The 12,273-nt window shown below is 37.3% G+C and overlaps 1 protein-coding gene and 1 long non-coding RNA gene across 3 annotated transcripts in view; one reads left to right on the forward strand and one right to left on the reverse strand.

The window, feature by feature from the left end:
* Nucleotides 1-12,273, forward strand: part of dock1 (dedicator of cytokinesis 1) — a 252,549-nt gene that overhangs the window by 225,141 nt on the left and 15,135 nt on the right. For both annotated transcript variants that reach the window (XM_077200233.1, XM_077200232.1), the window contains exons 43-46: nt 2,021-2,105; nt 2,520-2,606; nt 4,553-4,729; nt 5,299-5,382. In XM_077200233.1, the coding sequence (XP_077056348.1) occupies nt 2,021-2,105; nt 2,520-2,606; nt 4,553-4,729; nt 5,299-5,382 (433 nt within the window). The remainder of the gene's footprint in view (nt 1-2,020; nt 2,106-2,519; nt 2,607-4,552; nt 4,730-5,298; nt 5,383-12,273) is intronic.
* LOC143709691 (uncharacterized) overlaps nt 1-12,273 on the reverse strand; it is a 759,555-nt gene that overhangs the window by 210,635 nt on the left and 536,647 nt on the right. The window lies entirely within an intron of this gene.

Raw genomic sequence — 12,273 nt, forward strand, 5'->3', positions numbered from 1 at the left:
ATTGTTTTGTCTTATTTATCTGTTTGTCTGTCTGTCTGTCTATCTGTCTGTCTATCTGTCTGTAATGTTCTATCTCTGTCTGCATATTTACATGTAATTTCTTGCGTGTGTGTGTGTGTGTTTTTGTGCGTGTGTGTATAGACGGGTCAGTAAACCGGCGGGCAGATCTCTGGGGTTTGTGTGTTTCAGAGCGACTCACCCAGCTGATTAAAATGGAAATGTGCAGTGAGCAAACCGTGTTTGACCTTACTACACTCCTCTGTGCTTTAATAAATCGCACACACACACCTGCAGTGGAAGCATAATTCTGTTTCAGGCTGAATCAGTGCCACAGGTAAACAGTGGCGTTATCACTGATCTCGATAAAGCGTCAGAGGCAGCTTACCGCAGCCAATCCGAGCCGCCACTGAGCATGAAAAGTAATTAAAACTCACTATTTACCCACAATTCTGAGTAAATATGCATCAGAGCCAAAGATCACATGACAGGGTGTGATTTCTATGAGCTCACTGGAGTGTGAACATATAGAGGAGCTTAAGGGGGGGTGACTTCAGTGATTGAGAGTCGACCTGATCTCCCGTGTTACAGTTGATGTTTATTCGTCTGTTTCTCCTCTTCCAGCCATGTCTCTGCTCTCATGCCCTGGGCTGGATCTCTCCCCTACAGCTAATACAATTGTAAATATTTTAACTGGTTATCTGTGTCCTTTTAAATCCAATTTGAATCTGTTCATAGCCCAGTCCAGAGGCAGGACTCTAGGCATGTTAGCGTCACCATGCTAATTTAAGGTGCTGCACATGTCTCAATGCAACGGGAATATTCAGGCTTGGACAATCTGCTGTATTTCAGTGTGTTTGTGAACTGGGAAGGTCAAATGGTCTACCTCTCTACCTCTTTTTTTTTTTATTTGTAGCCATTTTGGTTACCATTTGGCTACCCTTATATTGGTAAAAACAATCACAATTCTGAGATATTCTCAAAATATCTATTTTTATGTGCTAAAGAACGTTTTTAATTCTTGTGTGTGAACTGTTACTTTAATGATCCATCCATTGATTCGTTCATTGAATCTTTCTGTAGGTGGTGAACAGTAAGTGACTTTTAATATTGTTATGCAGATGTGCTTTCAGAAATCATAAATAGCATGTAGGCTTTTCTATTGAATCATTTTCTCAACGGATACATCACTGAAATATTACCCTTTGATATAATTTAAATGTCAGGAAATCTACTGAGAGACTGAAAAATAGTGTTTTTAAGCATTTTCTCCACGAATGACAAGGCAGAGCTATTTTCCTTTTCTATGTTTTGTCAACAGCTGAGCTTCATTTTTCAGACAACGGTAATAGCCAAGATAAATTAATTAGGAGTTTCACTTCCACTGCTGGGAAAACCACTTATCCGTTTTGATCAATGTGCACAAAAGCACTGCATTTCCAACAGGCTACTCACAACTGATGTCATGTTAATTTTTATATAGTCATCATTTCTCACTCAGTGTCTTGTTCAGACTTAAAACATCATTTCATTCACTGTCAGGTGTATTTGTTCAGTAAGTTTGTCCAATCAATGCTATGCTCTTTCACAGGCAGCTCTATAATGCTGTTTATTCCTGTTACAGTCAGTTTGTTAATGCAGAAAATCCCAAACAAAGCTGACACACGCTTTACAAAGGGTGAACTTACAGGTCCTAACAGAATCAGAGGACTTTGAGGGGGGGGGGGGGGGTCTGCTTAATTCTGCATAATGCATGTAGATGTGGTAACATTTGTTAAACTGAGTTAAGGCTCTACTACACTCAAAACAGCACAAAGTATTTAGTCAAAAACACTTGTCATTCAAGACCAAAACACAACTTTCCTCTCTTCAACAACATCCTTGATGGTGCACAGTTGTTGATTTTAGTTTTTGTATTCTTTGTCAGACCTTCTTATAAGCCTCTTGATCCAACGCAACCCTCTCAAAAGCACCAGATGCTCTAAAATGAATCATTGACCTTGGTTCTCGTTTTCCCTTTCAGCTTTTACACGGTGAATGAGGTCCAAAAGTTCCAGTATTCGCGACCGGTCCGGAAAGGAGAGAAAGATCCCGACAATGAGTTTTCAGTGAGTTTCTTTTTGCTTTTCTATGCCTGAAACATTTCTCCTTTTGTTATTTCACTCAATACATTTATAATGTGTTCTGCGATTCCTCATTTATAAGAACTGTTTTTCTAATGGCCAGTTTTCTAAAAACCTTTTTAAGATGGATTCAGGAGAGCTCACGCTGAGATATTGCAGCGAGATATCAAACCTGAGAACACTGCACCATTATACTAAAACATAAAGTCTGTCCCACCCCCACCCCACTTACATCTGCTATTGGTAAACATCCATTAAAATCCAGTTAATGGAGCATTAAATTGAAGGGAAAAAAATGCGTCTGTAAGAGTGCAGGAATGTGTTGCAGACACTTTTTACCTGAAATGTGGCCTTTTCCTAAAAGCTTAACCTAAAAGTTTTTTTTTTTTTTTTTTAAAGAACATGTGGATTGAAAGAACGACTTTCGTAACCGCCTATAAGCTGCCTGGCATCCTGCGCTGGTTTGAAGTCGTGTCTGCCTCACCGGTGAGTACGCCAGGTTTAGCATCCAGTGTTTCATAATATCACCGCTTTTTGGTTTTTGATGGTTTGAAAGAAAAGATGCCTGTCTCACTTTACCTTGACTGAACTTTGATACAGTAGATTTGACTAGGGGTGTGCCGGTTTCAGAATTTGTGATGAGGGTTATGACATGAGTCAAATGTGACGGTTCGTAACTTACGGGGGGGGGGGGTAGTTTGAATAAAGGAGCAGACACTGATCTACTTGCTCTGTTTATTTAAAATGAACAGCAAGACGACTAGAAGTGAATGTGCTTTCCATTAAATTAATCACACACAGTAAACAAATCCTTAACAAAAAAGAAAACTTTACAATGAGCGTGCTTTGTTTTAAATAAATCACACACAGTAAACAAAACCTTAACAAAAAAATCTTTGCAATGAACTGCAATTTAGATGCGCAAGGGTGCCGGTGCGGTGAGACGTACATGCTCGGGCAGATTCGGCTTGAAGTCGTTCATCCTCGGATGCGGCGTAGCACGCGCTGTTACAAAAAAAAAAAACACATCATCACATTCCCTTCACCATATCTAGAGATTGGCACTGTGTTATTTCAGTTAGGCTAATATCTGGTTTGATTTGCATTGAGAGATGATTTTATGGAAAGTACACCATGCCAATCTCTAGTTATGGTGAAGAGTGTGTGATGATGTGGGATATTTTAATTCCAAAGGCCAAGGGAACTTTATCAGAATGCATATATCCTGGATCCATGAAATAACTGGCCTTAAAAATAAAAATCTGCCTGCCTCTATTGGAATTTAACATAGGGGTGTCCTGACTTATGCACACTGTATTTTAAGGAAGAACATTTATTTATTTATTTACGATACATTATTCATTCAAAAAGAAAATTGGTGTCCTTAAAGGTTAGATTTTTCCTTTTTTTCTAAATTAAGGCATTAAGATCAATTTCCAAAAGATTTTTTACTCTTTTTAGTCAACTTTAGCAAGGCTTAATGCAAGGCACTTTAGCAAGGCTTATGCAAGGCACTGTACCTGTACAATATATTCTAAAGTAGACCTAACTTGTCTTACTCTCACCATATTCGAGTATGAAAGACCTTGCATGTCTTATGGTTTATGAATCTGGGCCTCATTAGTCAACAATCTGATAAAGTAGACGCGTCTCACACTCACCACACTCCAATTACAGCAAGACGTGACCTGTCTCTCTTTCTCTCTCCATCATGCTATTCTGATGAGGTCGTCCTCAATCTGTCCAGCGCTGGGGGAACCATGATTACGTGTGCTGACTCGCTCCATGCAAATATTTTGCATTATAATGCCTGGCAGGAGAGCGGCTCTGGCATCATGTGATACCCAGATTGGATGCCCTGGTGTTTATCCGTTCAAATTTGCACTGTCTCTTTTTAGCTCCTCTTCTCACCGTCTCACCGCACACTTTTTTTCTGGCGCTTCACGTGTGCTTTCGTTCTCATTAGCCTCCCTGGCACGAGTTTCCCGAGATAGACACATCAGAGCATCTGTCTCTCGCAGATTGATTTCGGATCCTGTCACAGATGCATTATGGGTGACGGATCTAGAGCCAGAAATTCCTTTATTGCCGAAGAGAACGTGTTAACCCATTCAATAGTACATCAGTAAACAGTTCAGTGTGGAATATGAGGCATACTGTGACTTGTAAACCTGCTCGTGTTGTTTCACTGCTCATTAGTGGAGTTTGTTTGTTGGATTTCAACTTTGGTTGTTGTGTAAAAATAATGTGTTAGACAGCTTGTTAAAGTAAGAGTCATCGTTTGCTGCTCTGCCTAGTGAATGATTTCTGCTTGGCATTTGTGTAAATTTGTTCTGCCTGTTTAGGGTAATTTTTAGTCGAAGTAGTTTTTTGTAAATCATCCTTTGTTGTTAAATAATCTCTGAAAATGATATTTTTGTTTCTGTATTTAGGAGGAAATCAGTCCCCTTGAAAATGCTATGGAGACCATGCAATTGACCAATGAGAAAATCAACAACATGGTCCAGCGCCACCTTACAGACCCCAGCCTTCCCATCAACCCCCTCTCTATGCTCCTCAACGGCATCGTGGACCCAGCTGTCATGGGCGGCTTTACTAATTATGAGAAGGTATGAGATTATTCTGGTAATTACTGCCAAATTGTGTGACGGCACATAGATTAAACGCAGTGAATCAACTTGATTGTGAAAACTATTTTAACCATTTCATATTAAACACTGCCATTCAAATTTTTGGGATCAGCAATATTGTGAAATATTATTTACAGTTTAAAATAAATTTTTCTATTCTAATATATTTTAAAATGTAATTTATTCCTGTGATCAAAGCTGAAATTTCAGCATCATTACTCCAGTCTTCAGTGTCACATGATCCTTCAGAAATCATTCTAACATGATGATTTACTGCTCGAGAAACATTTCTGATTATTATCAATGTTAAATAGCAGTTGTGCTGCTTCATATTTTTTTGGAAACCATGATATATTTTTATCAGGATTCTAAAAGAACTGCGTTTATTTGAAATGGAATTATTTTGTAACATTATAAACATCTTCTGTTCAAAAGCTCAGTTCTTTTTACAATGCAGTTAATGGGTTTTAGGTGGGTTTCTATGGTTTGGTTCTTTGTTTGTTTGTTTTGTTTGTTGATACTTATAGTTATTGTTTTATCATCTATAGGCCTTTTTCACTGAGAAATACATCCAGGAACATCTCAATGACCAGGAGAAGATTGAAAGGCTGAAGGATTTGATTGCCTGGCAGGTAATGATATATAATGGGCGCATCTCTTAAGATGTTTGCCATGATTTTGCTGGTGATTATAATATAAAGCACATTTTTGATGCATTTTTTTATTTGATAATTAAGTTCGCTGACAGCTTTCTTGTCACGTGAAGCATGAGAGTATTGCGATTTATTATTTTAATAACATGTCTGATTTAAAGTTCAGTTGTAGCATTGGTATACTTGATGTATTTTCTTTGATCAATTCAAGCTATCCTTTTCAAAGAATGCTGCATATATATTTTGTTCATAACCATAACTTTTTTCATAAGTTTTCATAACCAGCATGCACAATGTGAGATCACAGTTCTCCAGAAGATCTTAAAGCATCTGTCATGCAGTATAAATATCCAGCTCGAGTTTTTATTTAAAGGAAAGTCTCCTGAGGATATACTGATGTACTTCCACATGTTGGGTTGAAGCAGCACGTGTCTGGTTTATCATCACATCTAAAGTCTTTTATCTCTCTTCACTCAGTTAAAACAGTGGTAATGGTTACAGAGCAGAGCAACACGTCAAATCCTCCTGCCGCCTTGCCCATGAGATTCGCTGATCAACTTTCATTTGTAGCTGTTTAATGGGGAATGCATTCTGATGATTTTCATCTCTCCGAAACAACATCTGTCATGCCTAAAGAATAATTGATGTGTGCATAATTTTTTTAATAATTAAATGACCCGGAATCAATCAATCTGCTTATACTACTATTACCATGCCTCAAGACATTGTTCATATGTTTTATTTCAAGACATTAGTCATGTTTCTGTCCTTAAAACGCTCTTGTGTGTAGGACTAATCTCTTACGCATTTCATCACAAGCCTCCGATGCAAATTCCAAAATGTAATTTTCGAGATAGTAAACAAAGGCTTGAGCCATTGATAAGCAGACCAATGGAGAGTGATTGATAGATTGATAATGTCTCTCTACAGCAGAGTCTCTATTATTCGCAAAGCTGTAAGTTTAACTGCTTCAAAAACAGCGAAGTCACTACCTCGACATTAAGATTGCATCTATATGGAAGAGAGAACGGGAGAAAGGGAGTGTGCTTTCCATTGATAATGAAATGCAATTTTGTGGTGAAAACATGTAAATTCGGTAGTTAGCATTTTTATCATATTGTTCCTTATATTTATTGGCTTGGTCAGTCTCATTGTCAGTTTTTTGTTCTTTTGTTCTTGTAGGCTGTAAAGACCTTTTTAAATAAGTGAATTCAGTTGGCGACATGATATGGAACTGTAATGCGGTCAAGACCTGACTGGAGCTACTTTAGCTACAGTATGTGTTTACTGGAAAATAATTACTCACCTTAGAATTTTTGTCAACCAATCAGAATCAAGCTTTCAACAGCCCATTAACATAAAGCACAATGACAGCACTCACTGGTGCCTCTTTTTGGCAACATTTTTAAGAATTAAACAGATTTTCACATAATATTTTCCTCTTCACACCACTTTTTCATATTTTATCGTATTAATAGAGATATTTTGGCTTTTAATGTATTAATTTTACAGGGCTGGAAATGCATTGGTCAAATTGTGTGGGAACACAGATTTTACCAGAGAGAAGTCTTGTCTTCTGTTTGACTTTCACTTGTTCGACTGTCCTGTGTGTGATGAATAGTCATCAGTCTGACCAGCTGTCCCAGCGTTCAGGCTGTTTGTCTGATCCAGGCACGTGTCGTATATGGTTACTCTCAGTACATAAACGCTTCTGTTGCATAATGGTTATTGAAGGCTTGTTTGCTTTAGGGACGTGGACAGAAATGTAACGACACAGAAGCTGGTGGTTTGAGGATGTATATTCAGCTAGATGAAAAGAAAGACGGCCGTTTATGACACACATCTGAAGAGTTTCTGTGAGCAGAACAGATGTGAGGTATTGATGTAATTCTACAGATAGTTTGTACCAGGAGGCCCATGGGACAGAAAACAAACCTGTCAAACTCTCTCTTCTATACTTACAAGTGTGTGTGTGTGTGTGTGTGTGTGTGTGTGTGTGTGTGTGTGTGTGTGTGTGTGTGTGTGTGTGTGTGTGTGTGTGTGTGTGTGTGTGTGAGATTGTTGGACAAACTTGATTCTGTAGGTTCCTGTATGTTGATAATGTTTTTAGAGATTCAATAACACTGTCTCATCTTGCAGGAGATGACAGCAAGTTTTGAAGCTTTTGATTAGTTGTTTGACGCCTAGGAAGAGTTTAAATATTCTATGAGACCAAGTACAATGTGTTTGACATCTCAAGCTAAATAAATGTTAGGAAATACTTTACATTAAAGGTGCCTTGTGTCCAGTGTTGGGGGTAACTTATTACAAGTAACTTGAGTTACGTAATCAGATTACTTTTTCAAGTAACTAGTAAAGTAACGCATTACTTTTTCAATTTAAAACAAAATATCTGAGTTACTTTTTCAAATAAGTAACGCTAGTTACTTTTTCACATTTATTGACTGACAGCTCTCCTGTCCCCATGTTGAGAGAAATAAAGTGAGGTGTTGTGTGCATTTGCATTGAACATGCATTTACTCATCTAACTTGCACAAAACCATTCAGTATTCCTCAAAATGAATAAAAACAGTCAAATGCAATCTCAGAATTTTGTGCAAAAGTTTTATAATTAACTATGTTAAATTACACAAATATACTTTATGTATTTAATCTCAATTTATTAACCAATGTCTTTGCTGCTGACCTACAATGATCTAATTCAACCATACTAATAAGCAAAAATGACTTTAGATTAGGTTTAGAAATAAGAGTGTTGAACTTCCTTCTCCTGTATCCTATTGTTTTTTAATCAAGAACAGCAGCAGCTGAAAGGTTTGTTTGAGCGGCGCCCTCTACTGTACAGAGGTAAATATGCATTTCCTTCAGCCTTAGGCTTATTCATTTAACTTTTGATGTGAAAGGGCCTTAACAATTGGCAAAAATAGATTGTTTTTGCTGTTATTAAAAAAAAAAAAAACAAGCCTATGCAGGTGAGAAAAAGTAACGCAAAAGTAATGTAACGCATTACGTTCCATAAAAAGTAACTAAGTAACGTACTTAGTTACTTTTTTGGTGAGTAACGCAATATTGTAATGCATTACTTTTAAAAGTAACTTTCCCCAACACTGCTTGTGTCATGTCCGCCAAAAAATCAATTCATACTCCACATTCCATACCAGATGGGGGCAGTATAACTCCAGAAAGTGAGTTGGTCTGCTCTAGAGTAACAAAAGAGAAACGGCATAGTCTCTATGCTCCACCCCACCTTCACAACAACCCTAGAGCCATAGCCGAAGCCGAGCCAACTCCTAATAGAGGACGTTTTGCTAATAGTAAAAAAACACGAACACTGTTGAAAGATACAGTAGGCTACAACTTACCAAAATGTATTCCTTATACATAATATCGACCAATCATTTTTTTTAATCAGCGTGCAGAGGTCAATAACATAGCTGGAGAACAAATATGTCAGATTTACCTCAGGAAAGCAATTTAATAAACATAATATAATTAGCTAATGTTACATTTTAACATCAGCTTGGTAGAGACGGGCTCTGGATCTGTGGGTAGAGCTAACTATCAAACACATCAGGTTCAAGTACGCCCACAAGCCGTGCGAGTTATTCGTGTATTGCAGTTTGACTGGTGTTGCCCGCATACTGCCTCCCATGGCCGAAACTGGTATTATGACACCATACACCACACAACATTCTTTTGATGCGTGTAGCTCATTTTCTGTATATATTTAACTCAATTCTTACAAATGGCACCTTTAAGGTCGGGTTTGTTAACATTCCATTAAGTATCATATACTAACAGTGAACAAAAGCTATTTACAGTATTTATATAAGGTAATTTAGGTCAATGTTAATTTGTGCAGTTGTTCGATGTTAATTTGTGTTTGTAATAGATTTCCCCTTTTATGTAATTTACCCCTATTTTTATATTTTTCAGTATAGTATTCAAAAATGCACTTTTACACTTTTAGAGAATAGAGCTTTTATTTTTCTATATTTTTTTATAACACAAAAAAAAAAAAAAATATATATATATATATATATATATATATATATATATATATATATTTGTTAATGAAGCAACAGCAGTTTAAAAATAAAAATAAATTTATTTAAAAAATAAGGCATTTTTGATATTGTTTAGAAAAACGCTTGCATTGACACAGTAAATGTCATTATTTACACATTAAGGAGATACATAAAGGGACTATTTTGTAGAACAACCCAAATGTGTTTCTTACATGATAAAGGTTGTTTGATCCTATTTGTTGAATGTATCTGTCTAGTTGTTTTTGACTATAATAACACTTTAATTTTACTCATGGATTCATGTCAGGTCAGGACATTTGCATCTGATGAGTTACAGCAGCTGTCATCCTGTCAGAGAATGAAATATGTCTCTCTTCCTTTGTCTTACCTGAGATGTGTTTTAAAGACGCAGGTCTGCGTGTGTGCCGTGTTCCTCCACAAAGAGGGCGTCAAGCTGAGTTGCACAAATCAATTGTTGAGACGGTATGAAACAGTTCAGAAAAGCTTTATCTTATCCTCCGTTTTCTCAGACATGCGTTGATGCCACCTTACCAGAAATATCATTATTTAAAATGTAAAGTTGAATTGTTATGGATATGACAATCTTCAGCTCATTTATACAGATGATGAACATTAATTATTTATATTTTATGCAGCAGACAATTAAAAAACAAACACTTTAACTGTAGAGTTTGTGTTTGACAGCACATCAGGGACCGAAAGCCACTTTTTTTGCGACATATGGCAAACAATACGGCCTGTCCTGAAGGTAAAATGGGCCTAGCGTACATTTTTCACACACCGCTATCGATGCTTTGTCAAACCGGCTGACACATAATTCATGTAAACAGCGGTGAAAAGGCAGGACAATCCCCCTGCAGATTTGTGCTTTTGATCAAGTTTGCTTAGACCTCTCTGTTCCGTTTGGGCCGACTGCCCTGGTCTCTTTTATTGGCGCTCTGCTAATCTGTGTGAATGTGCTGCCCTCTCACAGAGCCAGAATGTTATTCACAGATGTCAGGTGCTGTTGTTTGTTCTTCTCCATTCATGTTAGCTTGTGTCCTTTGCGCTGAGTAAAAACACTTTACAGTAGCAGGTGCGGGAACTTCAGCTGGTAAGGTAACATGAAGACCTGGTGAGTTTAGAAGGTTAATGACAAGCAATTCACAGTGGGAGTCCAGCGCTGTTGAAGGATTGTGCATTGATGTGAAAAATGAAAGCACACATTTCTCCATTGCCAGATATGTGTGGCTTGCATTGTCATAAACAGTGCAAAAACAATCACGTCCCACTTACTTAGGCCACATTTAGACTGCAGGTCTTGATGCCCGATTTTTTTGTTGGACTATATCTGATTTTTTTTGACGTCCAGCTTACATCTGCTTTTAAAAGTGACCCATATCTGATATCTGCAAACACTAGACACTTGGTGAAACAACCTAAGGTAGATGTGCTGACCCGGAAAAGCTTAGGCTGAAAAGGAAGTAAAAACTGTGCGAATTGCAATGGACGCAGATTAAATGATAATACAAGCTTTTGCTTTCCGCGCCATCCTTAAAGGTCGGCAAAACATTAAGCTGAGCCTTCGTCCTCCATTGTGCCATTTAGAAGAGTCATGTGATAATGGTTGCTGTCCACCTGATTTGCTGACATTCACCACCGTCACTTTTTAATGACGTACGACTCTGGAAATATCTGATCTGTCCACTTACATGACAGATGTAATGCACGTATCCGATTAATTCACCCTATGAATGAGGCCTGAAACCGATCTGAGAATATCGATATCCATATGCTTTTTCTCCTGCTTTCACATTCGTGGGTCATATCCGATCTGTGCCACATTGGAGGAAAAAATCAGAATTGGGTCATTTGAACCATGTAATGTAAATGTGTGTCGACACTTTAAGAAGAATTTAGTCTTGTACATGAGCTCTATATGAACTTATACAATCTCAGATGTCTCCAGTGCACAATTTCACTTTTGCATAAATATATTTTTCTTTTACAGTCCTACACAACAATCTTAATAAGCACATGTACCTTCTATCATCATGAATAGAACAAGCACAACTAAACTAGTTATTACAACCTCCTCAGAACACCTTCGCAACTGCATAGCAATGATTCGGATACCCAGAACACCCTAGCAACCCCATAGCAACATTCTAAAAACACCCAAAAATGAAAATTCGGATTTAATCATTCACATGAGGTTCTGGAACTGTATGACTTTTGTCTTCAGCAGAACACAAGAACACTTATTTTATTTAGATGAATTGTATTTTTTATTTTATATACGCTGTATAGACTTATATATTACTTTTTTTAAAATGTGTTTATACAGAATAAAGATATAATAGACTGCAAGCTTAAATCTATACATGCAAATATATTCTGAAAAACATTGGGAACCAAACAGCGTTGGAGCCCATTGACTTTCATTGCATGGAGGAAAACATATATCTTCTTTAATGAGAAGACAGTCAGTATTGGAACAACTTGAAGGTAGGCAAAAGATAGAAGCTTCATTTTTGTGTAGAGTATCGCTTTAACAACCACTTAGCAATGCCATTACGACCAGATAGCAGAAAAGACACTCAAGTTTAAAAGAACATTTAGTAAGATTTATTTGTTAGAAGCCAATCCGAATCGAACACACCTATATAAGATCAGCAAGGTCTTTGGGATTACTAAAAACTTCAAAACATTCAAGCTATAAATTTTACTCATGACCTTGGGTGTTTTTCAGCACCTTGTTCTATATGTTTTCAGGCAAATGTTGCAACTGAAGGAAAGCATTGATGTGCTGTGCCTTGAGTGTTGAATTATTCATTCTGTG

The sequence above is a fragment of the Siphateles boraxobius genome, unplaced genomic scaffold (assembly GCF_051911475.1).
Source record: "Siphateles boraxobius isolate OS27281-9 unplaced genomic scaffold, OSU_SipBor_1 46, whole genome shotgun sequence".
In the NCBI taxonomy this organism is placed as follows: domain Eukaryota; kingdom Metazoa; phylum Chordata; class Actinopteri; order Cypriniformes; family Leuciscidae; genus Siphateles; species Siphateles boraxobius.